The sequence below is a fragment of the Ascidia mentula genome, chromosome 2 (genome assembly GCF_947561715.1).
Source record: "Ascidia mentula chromosome 2, kaAscMent1.1, whole genome shotgun sequence".
Lineage (NCBI taxonomy): Eukaryota > Metazoa > Chordata > Ascidiacea > Phlebobranchia > Ascidiidae > Ascidia > Ascidia mentula.
In genome coordinates this window covers 4714707-4732553 of record NC_138567.1, presented here as the reverse complement: position 1 = coordinate 4732553, position 17847 = coordinate 4714707, and the positions used below count along the sequence as shown (strand labels likewise).

The 17847-nt window shown below is 41.4% G+C and overlaps 4 protein-coding genes across 4 annotated transcripts; 3 read left to right on the top strand and 1 right to left on the bottom strand.

The window, feature by feature from the left end:
- The first annotated feature begins 1835 nt into the window (after positions 1-1835).
- On the top strand, positions 1836-5590 carry LOC145889120 (uncharacterized). The gene is made up of 6 exons (XM_082980003.1): positions 1836-2045; positions 2399-2557; positions 2985-3218; positions 3487-3576; positions 4001-4135; positions 5082-5590. The coding sequence occupies exons 1-6, from the start codon at positions 1971-1973 to the stop codon at positions 5160-5162; spliced, it is 774 nt and encodes a 257-aa protein (XP_082836129.1). The 5' UTR covers positions 1836-1970; the 3' UTR covers positions 5163-5590.
- Positions 5591-5706: 116 nt separating this feature from the next.
- On the bottom strand, positions 5707-7241 carry LOC145889943 (putative 4-coumarate--CoA ligase 3). Its single transcript, XM_082980992.1, has one exon. It carries the CDS (start codon positions 7239-7241, stop codon positions 5712-5714), a length of 1530 nt encoding a protein of 509 aa, XP_082837118.1. The 3' UTR covers positions 5707-5711.
- Positions 7242-10695: 3454 nt separating this feature from the next.
- Positions 10696-12247, top strand: LOC145889685 (uncharacterized). The gene has a single exon (XM_082980682.1). It carries the CDS (start codon positions 10735-10737, stop codon positions 11830-11832), a length of 1098 nt encoding a protein of 365 aa, XP_082836808.1. The 5' UTR covers positions 10696-10734; the 3' UTR covers positions 11833-12247.
- Positions 12248-13895: 1648 nt separating this feature from the next.
- LOC145889610 (b(0,+)-type amino acid transporter 1-like) lies at positions 13896-17302 on the top strand. The gene is made up of 6 exons (XM_082980590.1): positions 13896-14137; positions 14468-14994; positions 15359-15503; positions 15920-16107; positions 16242-16448; positions 16891-17302. Exons 1-6 carry the CDS (start codon positions 13930-13932, stop codon positions 17125-17127), a joined length of 1512 nt encoding a protein of 503 aa, XP_082836716.1. The 5' UTR covers positions 13896-13929; the 3' UTR covers positions 17128-17302.
- The last annotated feature ends 545 nt before the right edge of the window (positions 17303-17847 follow it).

The following is a 17847-nucleotide window of genomic DNA, read 5'->3' as shown; positions in this document are numbered from 1 at the left end:
AATAGCTACTGCCTGCACAAAGAATCCTGCGATTACAGATGAAGTCGCTTTCCACACTGTTTGGGATGGACTAAGGCAGATGTTTGGTGATAGCATGACGTTGAGTATGGATGAGTACGTGGGAGTCGACGACAAGATCCAAACATCACCTCGCCTCACAGATAGAGTAGACCCTGTGGTTGATGTGGAAGTAGATAGTGACGAGGAAGAAGAAAATGAGGCTCAAGTGACACTGCAGGAACACGCGATGCCAAGTTTTAGTGAAGCTTACGCAGCCTTAAGAACGCTGCAGCGCTTTGCTCTTGGATCCACATGTCGTGGCATGGGAGACTCTATTTTTCAAATTGAGGGTAAACTTATGGAACTGTCGGTAAAACGGCTGATACAGTCTAAAGTTAATGAATTCTGACGTTTGATCTGTTACTTTTAGTGTGAATGTACTTTTTGCTTTACCAATAAATTTATTTTATTTTGTAGGAATTTCATGAAGCGTAGTTGGGTGATTCTTTTTAGGGGGAGTGCGTTTGGTTTTGACCCACAAACAACTTCAAACTAACGTTTACAGAAACAATGTGTGTTCACTTACATCAAAACAATATAATTCGAGCGATAATAACAAAGAAAATAAACCAACTGTCGATTATTTACACAGACAACCTCTGTACATTGAGTCACGTGTATCTTTACACACCCTAAGATATAACAGAATATGCCTTTTTTTCCGCGACCTAATTGCGGAACTTTGATCTAGTTAACGTCAGACCTGAAACACTTGTCTGCGGATAATTCGGTTCTTCGCCTAATCTGGATGAATTTATCGGCCAAGTCACATCCGGATTAAGCGACGTTCACCGTATGTAGGTCAGCGCTATACTCGATTGTAACCTAAATGTGTTGGTGATTTACAGCAGGTGAACACGCTCGTCCACAGTTACGTCATGAATAGCGTTTACTGCATGACTCACTACGTCACGACAAGATCTTCAAAACGCAAGATTACGTAAATTTTTGAAAACAATTTGGCCTTATAAACACAAGCATCAGAAGGCCTTTCCTCTCAACATTCGGTCGCCTGATCACATTCCTGGTTGTTTAGTAACCATTCGTTCGCTTTGGTGACAACAAAAGGCTTCTTCGGGTAGTAAACAATCCAACACACATCGTCACAATGGTTCGCCGCCGATAGATAACATGTTTTCCCTGGTTTTAAATTACGACGACCCAGCGGTTTTCACTGGGTCCTTCAATGAGTTGGCATATAGTGTGATGCGCTAGCCTCGTGTCCGCACACAAATATTGCTGGGCCAGTTCTCGCAGTGCAAGTCTTATCGTATAGTGCTTAGAAAGTATTTAAACCGGATAATTACAGAAAATATTTCGAGAAAACGTTCAAATGTAGGCTACTTTTCGCTAAAGTTATGCCTAATTTCTTTTGAGGGTTATGTAAGTTTAACAGTTAGTGTTTCTCTTGCAAAGCATGATAATAATGCTAAATATGATCAGAATTTGTGTTTGTCTTGTCACCACAGTCACATTTTTCTTTAAAGTTAGGGTTTATATCAGTTAAAAGATCATCGAAGGAGGTCAATTGAGAACCAAAGTTATAGGTATTAGACTAAAAAGACAACGAAGTTAAGGGTCTGGTTAGGTAAACAAATTGATTTGCTTCATTGCCAACTGTCCGATCAGCTTCTAATCTACAGTTTTTCTTTCCGAACGTTACGATTAGCCTCTGATGTGTATTCGAATCCAACAAAGTGTTTGGTGTAATTTGGTGCGTTACGCTTCTTAATTACCAGGCTATTAAAATTTTCCATTTCTTGCTTGCATTTTTGACTCAGGAGGCTTTTCCGTTTGCACAGGATTTGTTACCGAGGTTAGAGCTTAAAATACTACACTTGTTTGGTGATTCCTGATACTTTAAGAAGATTACAAAACAACATTTGCCTAAAACAGAATCCACAGCAGATATGGAAGAAGATTCCACACCAACAACAGGATCAACTCCTGAGGAAGATAATGAAGTCCTGATCAAGTATGTACAGGTAAGGAAAAAGTTGTGTGTTCTAAATTGTTTTTAACTTATTTAGGCCTAGTGAACCTTGGCTGAAAAATTTAATTTCTGCTTTACCAAATATCCCACGTTGGTGATACGGGTCAATAAAATGTAGGAACTATTGCAATTGTTCAGCAAATAAGATTAAAAAGATTTCATTCTAATTTCTAAAACTGTTTTTGAAGCGATCGTGATCAAAATACATTTAGGTGGGTGAGTAAGCTGTAAAGTGCGATGTGTTCAGGATAATGTTTACACTTCAAATTTATTTGACAATCTCGACCAGTAGATTCAGAGAACAATAATCGTGTATGGCACATTACATAAAACCATTTCTTGTAGGAAAAAGATAACCTGAGAGTTGAGCTGAAAAACAAGGAGAAAGAAGTGCAGAAATACAAAGCGACGGTTTACGACATGAGCGAGCAAATTAAGCAGTTGAAGGAGGACCTCAAGACTTTAAACAACAACCAGAAATCACGCCAGCTACCATTGTCCGGGGTATGACCAACGCGACACCCTTCAGACATGATTAAGTTCTTAATTTAGCCCGTGTCCCCGTGGCCCATTGTGTTGGAAGTGGAATTCGGATTCTTGTTTTTTAACGACGTTAATTTGGTGGCATTGTTGGACGCCGTGGGAGAAAATGTTATGACGCGGTTATTACAGAGAACATTGAGTTGGTCTTGTGATGTTTTTCACAAACTTTTCCTAATTTTAATTGAATGGTTGTAAACGCACGTTCTGATCAAATTATTCTATTTAGATTATAATTTATACTCAGTGTTAAAATTGCATGACGCGGTCACTGATTTATCGATGGCAATTCAAATAGATCGTAATACGTTATGTCACTGGGAAAACCTACTTTCCTGACCAATGCCAAGTTTTAATAGGAAAAAAGTAAAAATAAAACTTACGACAACAGGACAACTCCAAAGTCCCTTCAAACAAGCTCGGCGTGGTCAGACCTTCAACAGCGCGTAGGAGCCCCATGGTACAAAGGGCGAAATCAGCCAAGTCAAGAGGACAATCTAAGCCGGCAAGGCAGAAGACGAGTAGCATTTCGTCCGTTCCGAAAACCCCCGAACCCAAACGTGAGATTAATGACGATGAGATGAAAAAGTACAAGGAGGCGGAACAGAGAGTAGCTTTATACGATGTAAGTTAAATTCGCTTTACGAATTGTTGGGCCGATTTTTATGGATTGAAAAACTCAATCGGCTAAATTTGGCCCGTCGGCCGTCGTTTACCCATATATGTTCAAGTCTACTTCAGCCGAAAGAATAGCTTTATATGATGCTAGTCAAGTGCGGACAATTTTGTGCGACCCCGGCATGCCCATTACCATGCGATAAACTTGCGCTCGTGTGCTTATAATATATAACTTTTGAGATAATACTACTAACTAGGTAATCTATTGTTTGCAGAAAGTTGCAGAGAAGTTTCCCGAGTTGAAGTTGTCAGTGTTGATTAAGTCAATGAAGTTCTTCAAGGAAAGCGACATCAACAATGACGGGGTATGAACAGTTTTAGACTTGTTTGCCGTCGATAACCCTGCTTTGTGCAAAATATTGCATTAGTGGTGTATGCACAAAACTACTTGAGCCAGAAACAATGGCCTCACTATCTTTTTTGTTGATCAAACCATTGCTTGCACAGAGCAATTTATGATATATAAAGATGATTTAGTTGTCCAAGAATTGGAAGTCAACCCATTATATTTAGATTTTTGCTTTTTTATTCGATATCCCAAACTGTGCACAGGCCAGAAGTCGTCCTGGCAGTCAACAGAGTATCACTTTCCGTTCACAAACAAAATGTTTTATATTTCGACTGAAATATGATACAGAAAGTAACTAGAATGTAACTTGTCCCTACAACTGATGTCTACGCTCTCAATAGACGACCAATGAGACAAACAACCATGTTTTTACTCCGTAGAGCATCGATGAAGATGAGCTGGAGAAATTGTTGATGAAGCAAGGTCACCTTTACACAGACAAGGAAATAAAAGACATCATGGGCCAAATTGACGTCGACAAAACGGGAACAATTGACCTGATGGAATATTTAGCGGTAGGAGTCGTTGTTTTTCAATTGTCGCCTATTTGTTACAAACATTATTCAATGTGCGACTTTATTCTTGTGAATTCGTACCTTGGGGGCAGCTAAAAAAGGGGAAAAACATGAAGCTGCCATCGGTTTTAGCAAACAGCTAAAAGACGACTTGAATTTGAAACAGTTTCGAGTGCGAATAAAAAATCTACTTGTAATTTACTTTAATCAAAGATTTGATGTGTATCTATAGTGGCTTGCCCGTGGGTAACAACGGTGTCCTGTTGCTAGTTTTCTGGACAGCATGTGGTTCTAAATACCTGTGTTCAAATGTCATGCTCTATTTCACATTGTTAAGAAGGATTCAGTTACATCTTGTTGTACATATAGGCGTATACGTTGTCTCGTCTCTGTTACATAGCCTACAGTTTCTTAAAACATAGCGTTTTCTTTTGTGTAGCTGACCCCTGAGTAGCCGCTATTTTTTTAATGGTCGCCGTGTATTAAAACTGGACATTGCTGGCGCCAACTGTCTGTAAGCATGTAACACAATTGTGAAATCGTGGCAGTTTTAGCAGAATGCTAACCCTTATTCCCAGTGTGGTCATGTTACATTTAAAAATATAACCTATTACGTCAATCGCCTCCGTGGGTCTTCGGATATATTTGCAGAGCGTTTCTCTGAGCGCAAGTTTTGGCACACCATAACCTGATATGTAAGAGTTGAGACGTCACTGTATAGTACACGTATAGTCGTACAAATGCAGTCCAGATATCAGGTCTGGATGAACATCAGGTGATAACATGTGTTTCGTTTGTATTTAAACTGCGGCACACCTGGCTCCGTCTAGCGGCACATCAGCGTACTGAGGCACACCGGTTGCGGAGTACTGGCCACATACAGATTACTGCTTTTTAGATCCAACGAAAATTTAATTTGATTAACCGTGAATCGTGCAACCGACAGGTAATGGAACGAGTACAACAACGCAAAAGGGTCAACCTGCCTCCTGGCCTAACCAAGAGCACAGTTTGCTCCATTCAATAACAGAAGAAAACCACAGACTTTTTCGCACTTCAACGCCATCTTGTGGCACAACATATGCCGGAAAGGTGTCCGAACGATGGGAAATACAAGATGCAGGAAAATAAAACGTTGTTGGTTTGTTTATATGATATAGGCAAAACGTATTTTTGTGTGCTTGGTATTGGAAGATTAATGCACTTTTTAATGCACTTCTATTTGAGCACTGTGTGTTTATCACTGAATGCTGGTTTGTTGTTGAATTATTTCACTGTGCCTTGTTTTTTTATCGCAAAGTCCACGTATTCCGACCCTGTTTTCTTACAGTTTGCACCAACTTAAACATAATTACCGAAAATATTCGGTTCGTCGTCACAGTTCAGTTATTTAGGCGAAAAATATATCTGTGTCTGGCGATTCTGACCGTCTTCCTAGACCTTGACTTTATGTGCAAAACAAAAATACGTATTTTCATATGTTCATGATTTTCGGTCTTGTTAGTGGCCTCCATGTTTTAACAACGCACAATTTGAGAACAGTCTCAGGCCATCGCAGCTTGGGTCTCAGTGATTTTTAAACAAGGGCACTTCTTAGTGGTTTTCCAAGTCCAGTTTTCGGAATATGTTCAATGAACTCCAATCCACCAAATAACTGTTGATATTCTGCGACGTTTGCATTGTAAAATGCAAGAAGTTGGTCTTCAGTGAGACCTGGGTCTCGTTTCACCACAAATGCCCTTGCTGCCTCGTTGTAAACTGGATGAGTGGTTCGAACCACAACCGCTTCAGCTACACCTGGGTGAGACAGGAGAACAGCCTCGAGCTGAGTTGGAAAAACTACACTGTTACCCACCGACTTGATAATGTTTTTAAGTCTGTCGACGAGGAAAACAACGCCCTGTTCATCATAATACCCCAAGTCGCCTGTTTTGTACCATCCACATTCATCCAAAACTTCTTTCGTTGCCTCTCTGTTTTTCCAGTAGTGCTTGAACACGTTTGGGGATTTCACATAAATTTCTCCGGTTTCACCTGCCCTTAATTCTTGCCCGCTTTGCACATCAATAACTTTGAGTTGGACATTTTGCCCGAGCATCCCCACTCCATTTAGTGGAGTTTGCTTGCTTGTTGTACCGGAAATGAATCCAGTCTCTGTGCTTCCATAAATACTGCAAACAATTACCTTGAGGTTCTTTTTTACGGTTTGTAAGATCTCCTTTGGAATACTTTGACCAACAGTATTCAAAAATCTTAACGTAGTGTTTGGATCCAAACGGACTTCGTCTGCTATTTTTTTAGTTGTAACGAAGTCGCTGATGAAGGCGCCATTGACTGAGTACCTTACCAAAAAATCTTTAAAACTTTCTGGCGTGATGGCTGTGGCTAAAACATGCTTAACACCCGCCAGTATATCCATATAAATCCTGTCGATTGCAAATCCGTGCATTCGTTTACACACAGTCAACATACACTCGCCTGGGACAAGATTCCAAGCCGTGCTTGCTATTCCCAAGTTTGCCATCGCGTTGCTGCTACTACGGGCCACGGCTTTGGGAGACCCTGTTGTTCCACTGGTTAGGGCAATGGTCACTGGAGTGTAGTTGATGTCAATTCCTTCAGTGGAAAATATATCTTCAAGCATTTGTTCGTTGTGTTGAAGAACGAAGTTTCTGAGATCATCAAAAGTTAAACATTTTGTCTCTTTCAGTTCCGCTTGTAGTTGCTGTTTTAACCGTAAGTTTTCGCAAAGGCAAAAGTACGGTTTGACAACGTTAAGTTGTCCAGCTATATCCTTTACAGTGGCGTTGATGTCGCATGCAAACAGTGACGATTTGCACAAACCAATTGCCAAAATCAGTGGAACGCATTTCGGATGGAAGTCAACCACCAAACCTACTACGTCTCTCTTCTGTACTCCAAGAGAAACGAGTTTAAGAGCAAACTCGATTGACTGTTCGCGGAGTTGATGAAAAGTCCATGCTTGGTCGTTGTAAGGGTCTACAAGAGCCACCGAGTCGCCAAACGAATCCATCTTTTCCAATGCGTATAGATGTACTGGAACTTGTGGCAATTCCAAATCCGGAAAACAGCTTTTCAGGACCATGCTGAAGAGAAATGTTATGCCAGTCTATATTTAAATCTTTATTTAATTATTTTGTTCTGAATAGACAAGGTTTTTGGAACTCCAATTTTGAACCCCTACAATAGATAACAAACAGTCTAAACATAGTAAACAAGCTTAAAAATAGTGTATAAGCTGCAGACAGATGACCACTGTTTCGACCTAAAAGGTCTCATCAGTGCAGCTGGTGTGACTATCAGACGACTTTGCTGACCAAACGGCCAAGCAAAGACTTCCACTTTGTGGTAACAATCACCGCCATCTGTTGGGCACCAAACTAGGTGCAACCTTACGGAGAAAACAAGGTGGAAATACTATGGCCAAGCAAAGCTCAACCAATAGTGCCGTCAGGCTCTGTGTCACAATAAGCTGCAGACAGATGGCCACTCTTTCGACCTAAATAGTCTCATCAGTGCAACTGGCGTGACTATCAGACGACTTTGCTGGCTTAAAAATAATTGCCATGTTGTATTATTACCGGAAACAAATAACTTTGAAACATTTTAAAGTTACTTTTAAACCCCCCAATCATGAAATTTCTGTTTCTAGGGCCTACGTGGTTTGGGGTAATTGCAACCTCAGTCTGCATTAGCCACTTACTTGATAAATATCTTCATTAATTCTAACTTGTCTAACCTTTGGTGCTGATGGGCTGCAAGTAATAGTGGCTTAATAATACACTTTTGCAGTTGCAATATACGTCCAATGATTAACTTGCCCTACCGTTTTGTACTGCTAGAGTCAAACACCATGCAAAACTAAACCACATGCGGTGGCACGGCGAACACGCTGCAAATATGTTTGGTCTAGCTCTGCTAAATGGCACATCCCGTTTTTGAACGCTTCAATAGCTGTGTTCATTTAGCGGAAAGTGTATTCTTTGCACAGCTTTCAACAAAATAAAGTGATTTAAATGCAATTTGTAATGTGTTTTGGGAGAAATCGTGAGCATTCCCACACTCAATCCAGTTTGCTTGGTTGTATCGAAAATGAATCCAGTCTCTGTGCTTATTAAATACATACGGCAAGCATTAAACTTCTTTTTATGTTTGGTAAGAGTTACTTTGGAATGCTTTGACCAACAGTATTCAAAAAATCGTAAGGTAGTGTTTGGATCCAAACAGAATTGGTCTGGTTGTAACGATGTCGCTGTAACTGATTGTAACTGATGAAGGCGCCATTGGCCGAGTACCTCTCTAGAAACTTTTCAGCAGCATTGGTCAAGCGCCCGACCCATATATCAAGAAGAAAACCTGATCAGTATTCGTGCCCAGGACATCCTGGGTTCAAATCCCGGTGCGGTCAAAAAAAAAAATATGTAGAGTGATGGTTGTTGCAAAAACAGGCTTTTCCCTGCCATTAGTTCGTCCTGGAACGCCGATAACGTGAAAGTGTGTTCTACAGTCAGACACTAAATTCCGGGACTTGCCAGCGAAAATCACTTTGAATGAAATTACAACCAATCCACACTGAATAGCTAACGCGGTTATTTAATTTATGAGTAGTTGCAATTATTAGATACACCGAAAAATGTAACTCTCGTTGGTGGTCGCATCTTTTGTTTTCGGTTATGTTTCCTGGTAGCCACCACTCACACGTTTTTCAGTCACGCCGCAAGGCAAGGTCTGTTTAAAAGTTTCCAACTCACAGCGCTGTTACATGTTTTAAGCCAGTCGCAAAGTTAGTCACACAGTCAAGCAGTCTCATAAGCAGAAACCTGTATTCGCGGTTGGCACAATTAAGAAGAAGGCTGTGCGTCAGACTTAAAAATCTGTGTCGATTTCAATCAGACATGTTTCGATTCTGTTGTTATGTTTCTCAAAAATTACAAAGTACTTTGGAGCCGGCGATGTGTTTTGAACTGGAACGAATTCACTTAAATCATCGCGCAGTGTTGATCGTAAACTCAGTGATTTCACATTTGCGGCAACTTCGTCAAAGTTACTGAGAAGTGCGACCGTCGTTGGTGTACTGTAAACAAAGTTGGTACTTCTATTTACGTTAAACCTAAATGTGCTTCAATGCTCGGCTTACAATCGCGCCACACAATTACTTGCTTGCAGGGCACGAAATGAGGTGCACGCCGAAGTTTCTGTAATATTTGTGGTTTCTGGCCCTGCGTAAATTTAGTCATATGCGTTGAGACTTCAACTTTTGTACGTTTTGTCACTTTTGCTTGGATTCAGAAGTCCGTAGAAATAACTTGAATAATCACTGAGGTCAAGAAAAGGAAACTTAATTTTGAACACTGCGTTTCAGTGGAGCGGACGAAACACAGCAGCACTTCCTGTAGTTTAGTTGCAGTGTATATTTCGTAACTTTTAAGAGTTTTCAGGGAGGCAGGTACTTAAAAACCGTCAAAGGGACGTTACTTAACTGGCGATCAAAGCGATTTTGTGTTGATTTGGTCACGTAGATATGATGTTCTTTTTAAAACTTGTTTCGAATGGCGGCAAGTTATATATCCGCAAAGTTGAAGCCAGTCTATGGAGGCTTACGGATAGGCTGAAGTTGAATTCGGTCTGTCGCGCCTAACGTAAACAGATTCTTTATGAATTAATCCATTTGCAAGCAAGTTAGAGCTGCTTGTTCGCGTCATACCGAAGTTATGCGCGAACGTAACACATGATGAATTATTTTAAAAATAGGTCGGATGCTTTATAAGGACCAGCAGCAACTGAATAGTAGGCCTACTGACCGTGGCAGGAGGTGTCACAGTGTCACACAGTTTTAATATTTATGCTTGGGTTTTGGTTGCGCTGTTCATTCAGTTGTGAGCTACTGACAGTATTTAAACTGTGTGAGGTAGTGAGCAATCGTATAAATTTAAAATTTCAAACATTTCATAAAGACACATGTACTGTATATATAAGTAAGCATATGTACTATAAGTATGGCATTGGTGCAGCTCGCAACAAAAGTGCTGTTGCAACTGGTGAGGTGCTGGACGGCCTCAGGCGAATAACGGATACGAGACCTTCCCAGAAACAGGAAACTGGTGATCCACTGCTTTGGCAAATGCCAGTGGCTCGTACAATGCCTGCAGTTAGCAGTTGGTGTTGATAATAGTCGGTAACATTTAGGAGCGTTTTATGATATTTTAATACATGCTGCTTGCAACAGACTGTATGTGTAGCTTCAGGAGTTATCTCTTATGTGCTTGTACTAACTTTGATTTAACCAAAGAACAGAAAATCAGTTTGTGTTGATATGGCAATTTGTGAACACCGTTTGATTGTTTACGTTTGAATGCTTTTCCGACTTCTAGATTGTATTGGTAATGAATAACCTCAGGCAGATTCGCAGGAAAGTCAAATTGACAATAGTCGGTATTTGTACTAGTTGTAACTAATAGATAATATAACAGCCGTCTTTCTGTATGTTGGTTGAGGCAAAACCAATCTATTGTATTTATGCATGTATTAAGGTTGAATCTGGTGGTGGCCATCTATTAGGTTGTAGGTTCATAAACAACATGGGTTACGACCGCTCGCCACAAAGAGTGGTGATGTCTTTGAAAAAGAACCACGTCCGTTACTACCACCGAGTTCTTACCTTCAGAAAAACACGGAGCGAACGAACAACACGGAGGCTGAAAAAAGTACGGATAAAAGTCGACGTGTCTCAACCACCACTGCCTTACGTGGAACCCAAGTGCTGTGTAAAGCTTGCCATTCACCATGGAGTTGCAGCTTACTACACTAACTACGTGCTACACTGCGACACGACCTGTTACTGCAACGAACTGTGCGACTTTGTATGTGGGCGACGGTCGGTGTTCAACAACAGCGCCGTGGCTGAGAGTTTTTCCAAACTCGATTCTCGTAATTTGGAAGAAATTTCTGGAAGACCGAAGTCCATGAGTTGTGACTCCGGGTTCGACGAAACCGACGACGAGGACGGTTGCCCGTGGGATTGTGAGTTCGTGAACATAGACGTGGGACATCAGAGCGTGTGGTTTTGCCGCAATTCGCCGCCGGGCCCGGAGGACCTCAAGGTCGTCAGGTCGTCGTTGTACCAAGTGATGTCGGAATCCGCCACGGAAACAGAGTGCAGCGGGCCGTCGAATAAAGTGTGCTTTCGCTGGCATAAAGATTGGGAGAAAAGCGCCAGCGCAGTAAAGACTAGGCGGAAAAAGACGAGGGAAAGTGACCTCTTTACGTACAGCTCGCCGCGAGGCAGAAAATCAAAGAAGGATTCGTTGCCGGGTAAAAGAGAGCCGAAAGTTTTGTATCGTTCCAGCAGCCTCGTCGATATTCCAGGAAGTCCGAGCAAACACCGACGAAATCGTCAACGCACGAACATATCGTCGTCACTCGGGGCAACGTACAAACTCCCGTCAAAGATGGATGACGTAACCTTTAAAGGGTATTCCCCAGGAAAAAAGAGTGTTGACGACGATGGTGATGACGTCATATCTGATTACGACAGCGGTAGGGAGGGCGCCGACAGTGGCGGGTCAGCGTCGTTCGATAGAACCTACAGTTCGGTTTTAGATGCGATCAAGAACGCTTCCGTGCAAAATGCTGGTAGAGCTCGCAGAAGTGCAAGTTTTCGCCTTCATGTTGAATAGAAATTCATTTTATTAATATTGCGCCCAACTCAATTTTGCACAGGAGTATCGTAATCGTGTTAATGCGGATGTCCCATATAATTTACCTGCGGATATCCGAGCGTGTTCAATGTAATATCGTGTAACCGTACACTAAGATACAGGAAGCCGGGTAAACTGTAAGTATGTCACCGCTACGACCTCATCACAAGCAACTTGTGGCACGCGACGCTGCATATTGGGGGTACATGATATCCACCTCGCCATCATCACTATGCATTACAACATCACAAATCTCCTGGCAAGATAAATGCCATGAAACGATCAGGCACAAATTCAGTGCGTTTCACGCTCACAGTTTTTGACTTACGCTGGCTTCGTTTTTATTTTTTTTTCTCTTCCATTTACGTTTGAAGTCGACGGTTAAAGAAATCATATTCTCTCGCGTGGTTGTGCCAGTTTTTACTCGCAGTTCGTTTTGCCATGGTACAGGATTTTTCGCAGTGCTTTTTTTGAAACCAAAGTGCTAGTATGTACCTTATTGTAGTGCCAGTGTGGCCGATGTGCGTGTTTGTTTCCTTGTGTAGTGTGATGTACATTGTGCAATAAACCGTTGTTTTTATTGTAATTTAGCAATGCATGCTGTTAAAAATTACCAAGCAAAACGTAAGTTGGCAAGAAGGTTCACAGGCTTCGCAGCCAAGCTGGATCAGCCACTTTTCCAGACAAGTCGGAGAGAGATCTGAAAAATCAAGCTCCCGGTGAGGTTTGAACTCACGACCCTGCGCTAACCAGGCCCAACGCTCTACCAACTGAGCTACAGGAGCTCAGTGGCTTCACGGGGTATATTGTGGCCAAGGTACACTGGTGCGCAAGCGCACAACTTGTCAGGCGACCTTCACATGCGTAGAGGATCTCCACCACCGTAATATAAAGGGCCTGCGCAGTGGGGCGATCCCGCCTTGCTATGCGTAAGCATTGCATTACTTGGCAAGAAGGATTACGTATTATTAACAACGTTTTTTAAATTCTAACTTGCCGTGCCATAAGTAATGTTAAACGAGACGTTTCTTGCTAATTGCTGACTGTTTGCCACGAAGGTCGTTCAAAGTCGTTTCAGGAAATCTTTAGTACAGACACTTGAACTGGACATTAAAAGTACCGCCACAATTCAACAGTACGAGCATTGCGCGCGCGTCGATCGTCAATTGACAAAATACTGCTGACGTCTCGAATTGTCACGAGATCAGCTGACAACAACAATAGCTAGAGGGTGCAGGAAATATTTAAATGGAAGAACAGAAAGCGAAAACAGGGTGGTTAGAAAGATTGAATTTACGACTTGCAGCAGGTCAAGATATTTTAGTGGAGCTGCTGTCTTGTGTTTTGATGTGTGTCAAAAGTTTTTCGCGTTTTAGAGATTTGTGTTACTTGAGCATGCTTTGTTCGTTTTCAAACTGCAGAAACACGACTGATCAACATATTGCCACACGAGGAATTGGAATTAAAAATTGAAACTTTAGGTGAACTAAAAGCATCTGGCGTACCGAAGCAGAATTAAAAGGGTATTAGGGTCATCCTGGTGCAGTATTTCTAATTGCAAACTCGGCTGAACGCAGTAGGGCGGTTTCACAGTACTGGGTTATGCTTGAAAAGCATATTATAAGTCTATACATTTCGACTTCAATACTCCAAGGTAGAAATGTCGAAATATGTTGATTACCATTGCGTATAGTAGGACGAAGTTGCATTTTTACCGTTGCGTGAAAGTGCTGTAAACTGGGCGGTTCGGTTTGGTTTCCTAGCCTGGGTCAGTTTTCCTTCAAAACCATTAAAATTCGTCATTTCCTGTGAAGGATGCCGCAAAATGCAATGTCATGCTGTGTCATGCAAATCGTTATGAAGGGCTGGCTGGATTATGTGATTATAGGGTAATTTGTGGTTTGTTTACACAATGCTGGGAGTATTGAAAGGGTTGCATGCGCTGCTGCAAAGGTTGTGTTATGTTTGTTAATGTTTTTATAGAGGATGCATCAACGTATACACCACAATAGTGAGAGTAGTGAGTTATTGCTTGCATTCACTAAAGCTACACGAATTTGGTTCAATACAAGCGCAATGGAAAGTGAAAGGGAACCGCTGCTCTCGCATAGAAAATCTCACCCAAGCAATGAATTCGACACAAACGACCCGCTGCCATCTGCGGACTTGGTTTCTGTGGAACCTTTACGTGTACGAAGGACCATCAACCTCTTCAGTGGGATCATGCTTAACTGTGGAGTAATGATAGGAGTTGGGATATTCGTCACTCCGAATATGATACTTAGTATGTTGTATTTGTTTCCATGTTGAATATTACTTGTTTTATTTTGCATCGGTTGTATTTCCATAAGCAGGGTCGCCTAATTAGGTCTTAACAATTCTTTTTTTTTCTAAGTCGAAGCAATTGAATATTTTGGGGCATTTTTACAGGTATGATCAAAAATAAATACACATGCTGACTTTAAACGTTTCATCGTTACCAAGCAATGTCGTTTACCGTTTCAGGAAATAAGATTTTATTTGGTGGTTGCAAAAATGCCAAAAGCAAATTATGCTTTCTCAAAGAAAAAAAGAATTTAATGTTAAGTTAAACTCAACATTGTCTGTTTTACAGAGGTTTGCAACAACAGTGTTGGAGTTAGTTTGATGATCTGGCTCGGAGGTGGATTGATAGCAACTCTATCTTCACTTTGCTACAGCGAATTAGCGGTCAGCATATCAGAGTCGGGGTCTGATTATTCCTATTTCAAACACGCCTACGGACCGGCCATCGCATTTCTTTTGCCCTGGATGAGCTGCTTTCTCCCTACCTCAAATGCTGTCGACGCACTTGCGTTTGCTCAATACGCAATACAGCCGTTTTTCCCAGGATTGACGCCTCCCAGTAATGGCGTCAAACTTTTAGCTGGCTGCATGATTCTGCTAGTCACTGCCCTCAACATTTACAGTGTTAAGATGACAGTCGGGGTGCACAACATTTCAGCGGGCGTCAAATTTATGGCGATTGCATTTGTGGTGGGCGGTGGATTGTATTACAGCGCCGTATATCCGTCAGTTGCCACCGACACATTCAAAGAGGCCTTCGATCCAGGACCTATCAGTGGCATTACGTTTGGAACCATGACTAAAGCATTTTATCAGGTGGGTTAAAGCATGCGGCCGAACATTAATCACGTGACCCTTTTAGTAAACAATGTGAATGAGCGAAATCAATGTTTCAAGTTGGTGCTGACAACAAACCAAAGCGATTTGCTTCATAATAAATACAAACACAACACTTTTCCTCATCCTATCTTGGCTTCGTCTGATGTGTTATTTTTTCCAACACGTTAATCACTGAACTTATGAAAATACCGACACAAAACCTGTAGGAACGAAATTCTTGCCTTGATTATTTTTAATATAAATTTGATGCAACAAAAGCAGTGCGGCTCTACTATAGGTCTGGCTGTACTAGCAGGAGGAATATTTCACTCCTTTCGGACTAAACCGCTTCTTTCCCCAGGTGATGTGGACGTTTCAAGGCTGGAACGCACTTTGTCACGTGACCGAGGAGGTTGATCATCCACGAACTGTCGCCATCGCCTCCGTTCTTTCCGTTTTTATCATAACCGCTTGTTTCTTGATCATTAACGTCTCGTATTTATTTGGTAAATGATAGTAATTTTGAGTTTATGTCATTTATGAAAACAAGGCGGATTTGACTTCTGCCAAGCTAAACAAACGTGGCAATATGTAATTTTTGTTAATGCAACTTTATTCTACATTAGCAAAACCCATAATTTACCACCTATGATAGCAGTGCGGTTTATATGTATGAATTTAGGACAAACAGTGCATAATGCGGCCTACATTCGATCCTGTTAGTATATATTAGGTTAGACTACTGACTATTATGTTAGAATATATTATAGCGGCAAGTAAAAGTTGCACGCAAGACACTGCAAAAACAAACAAACAACAAAACACATCTGGATGAATCTTGTACAAAAAGCATTCTACTTTTTTTGCTCCCTTGTTCTCTGGTAAACCATTGTCAAAAAATTGATCACAAACAATGTTGCAGTTCTCACACCGGTTGAGATGGTGAACTCATCCACCGTCGCTCTGACGTTTTCCGACAAGTTGCTAGGCAACGGTTCGTGGGTGGTGTCGGCGATGATTTGCGTGGTGACGTTCGGCTCATCCGTCGCCAACGCTCTTATCATGGGACGCATGCTTCATGTTGCGTCAAGAAACGGGCATTTTCCACATGTGAGTTTTTAAATATCTGTAAAAAAAAGCATTAGCGAATTAAATGCACACCAGGCTCCATGGCTATGGTAAGAACATTAAATATGGGGTCTACAAACGTTAAAAATCTACTGATTTTTCCGTCTTTCTGCTAGATCCTTGGTATGCTGCATATCAAGAATTTGACGCCTCTGCCCGCTATCGCCCTAAATGCGTTTCCAATCCTCATATTAATCTGGATAGGAGAATTCGAAACTCTTATCGATGCATTTGGCTTCGTATCTTGGATTTTCTTCGCTCTTAGTTCGGCTGCTGTGATTGTTCTACGATACAGACGACCGAATTTGAAGCGTCCGTTCAAGGTACGACCTTCAAAGCATGCAGCGACTAAGAAGTAATGGATTTGAATTAAAACTTGATGTTTCTTGAAAAAAGATATTTATATCTGTGTAAGCTGCAGACTGATAGCTACTGTTTCGACCTAAAAGGTCTCATCAGTGTAGCCTGTGTGACTGTCAGACGACTTTGCTGACCAAACTGGCATCGCAGCCAAGTTAAAGCATGTTGTTTCTAAATATCATCTATTCAATTGATGTCGCCAACAATTTCAATGACAAATCGAAGCACTGAAGATATGGATCATCCCACAAACAAATATTAAAATATATATAAGCAATAGAGCTGCACTCATGAGATCTTTTAGGTCGAAGCAGTGGCCCTGTCTGCAGCTCACTATCAAAATGTATGTTTTACTTTTTTGCACATAAACAACAAATTTTAATCAATCGCGTTTACTTTTTTTAGATTCCAACCGTCATACCTATACTGACGTCACTTATCTCCGTATGCTTCGTGTTTATTCCTGTGATTAGCAACCCGCAATTCCTCTACTTCTACTCACTGGCCTTCTTCGCACTTGGCCTTCTCGTGTTCTACATATTCGTGCATAGAAAATGTGAAGTGCCAGGTATTGACAAGGCGACCCGGTTTCTTCAAAAGCTGCTGGTTGTTGCCCCCGAAGACCTGCAACCAATGACCTGATTGCCGACATATTGCTGCAATTAAACCAGTTCGTGTTTCGACTCGGAAGGCGCGTTTATTAATGAATTGCGCAGCCTGGAAACTGCGGCAAATCCATGAACATATGTAACCCGTACAGAATTTGATATTTCTGATACACAACCATGCTGGGTGCATTTTTCATTCTCTCAATGGCCTTGTAGGCTATACAACTACTGTAGAAACGTTTTCTTGACTATCTTTAAGTGCAAATGCATTTCGAAGAAACATTTAAATTTTCCAACCTCTGGCAATATTTGCGACAAAACTTTTGTGCCACATTTTAAAAGAGCAGTTTGAAATACTTGTTGAGGGATCTACACCAGAGTCAGTTGATACAGGAAGTATTCGAGAGATTAAATTAACACAGTGTTGAGCGACAGTCGATAAAAGTTGTAAATGGAACTTTTCCTTTGTGTATGCAGTATGTAGTTTCAAGTTTTGTAGACAATCGTCAGTGAGCGCCAGCGAAACAGTTACCAGCAGTGTGATTAAACCCAGTGCAACCGTCAACCATCTTATGCTGCAGGAGATACTTAAGGTCCGCTTGAAACCCAAAGGTCAGTCGATAATCTACGGTATGGGTACAACTACAGTTATTTAAAGTAAGGCCATACAGGGTGGTGATAAAGGCATTTATTGTAGTTTTATCTGATAATGCAACGTCAGGATTTTTGTGAGGTTCCAAGTACACCTCGACTG

Excerpts from the sequence above, each read along its gene's own strand:
- LOC145889943 (XM_082980992.1), bottom strand. The coding sequence starts at position 7,241 with ATGGTCCTGAAAAGCTGTTTTCCGGATTTGGAATTGCCACAAGTTCCA.
- LOC145889610 (XM_082980590.1), top strand. The coding sequence starts at position 13,930 with ATGGAAAGTGAAAGGGAACCGCTGCTCTCGCATAGAAAATCTCACCCA. Across the intron at positions 15,504-15,919 it reads TAACGTCTCGTATTTATTTG|TTCTCACACCGGTTGAGATG; the intron begins GTAAATGATAGT and ends ACAATGTTGCAG. Across the intron at positions 16,108-16,241 it reads GAAACGGGCATTTTCCACAT|ATCCTTGGTATGCTGCATAT; the intron begins GTGAGTTTTTAA and ends TCTTTCTGCTAG.
- LOC145889685 (XM_082980682.1), top strand. The coding sequence starts at position 10,735 with ATGGGTTACGACCGCTCGCCACAAAGAGTGGTGATGTCTTTGAAAAAG.
- LOC145889120 (XM_082980003.1), top strand. The coding sequence starts at position 1,971 with ATGGAAGAAGATTCCACACCAACAACAGGATCAACTCCTGAGGAAGAT. Across the intron at positions 2,046-2,398 it reads TCCTGATCAAGTATGTACAG|GAAAAAGATAACCTGAGAGT; the intron begins GTAAGGAAAAAG and ends CATTTCTTGTAG. Across the intron at positions 3,577-4,000 it reads GCGACATCAACAATGACGGG|AGCATCGATGAAGATGAGCT; the intron begins GTATGAACAGTT and ends TTTACTCCGTAG.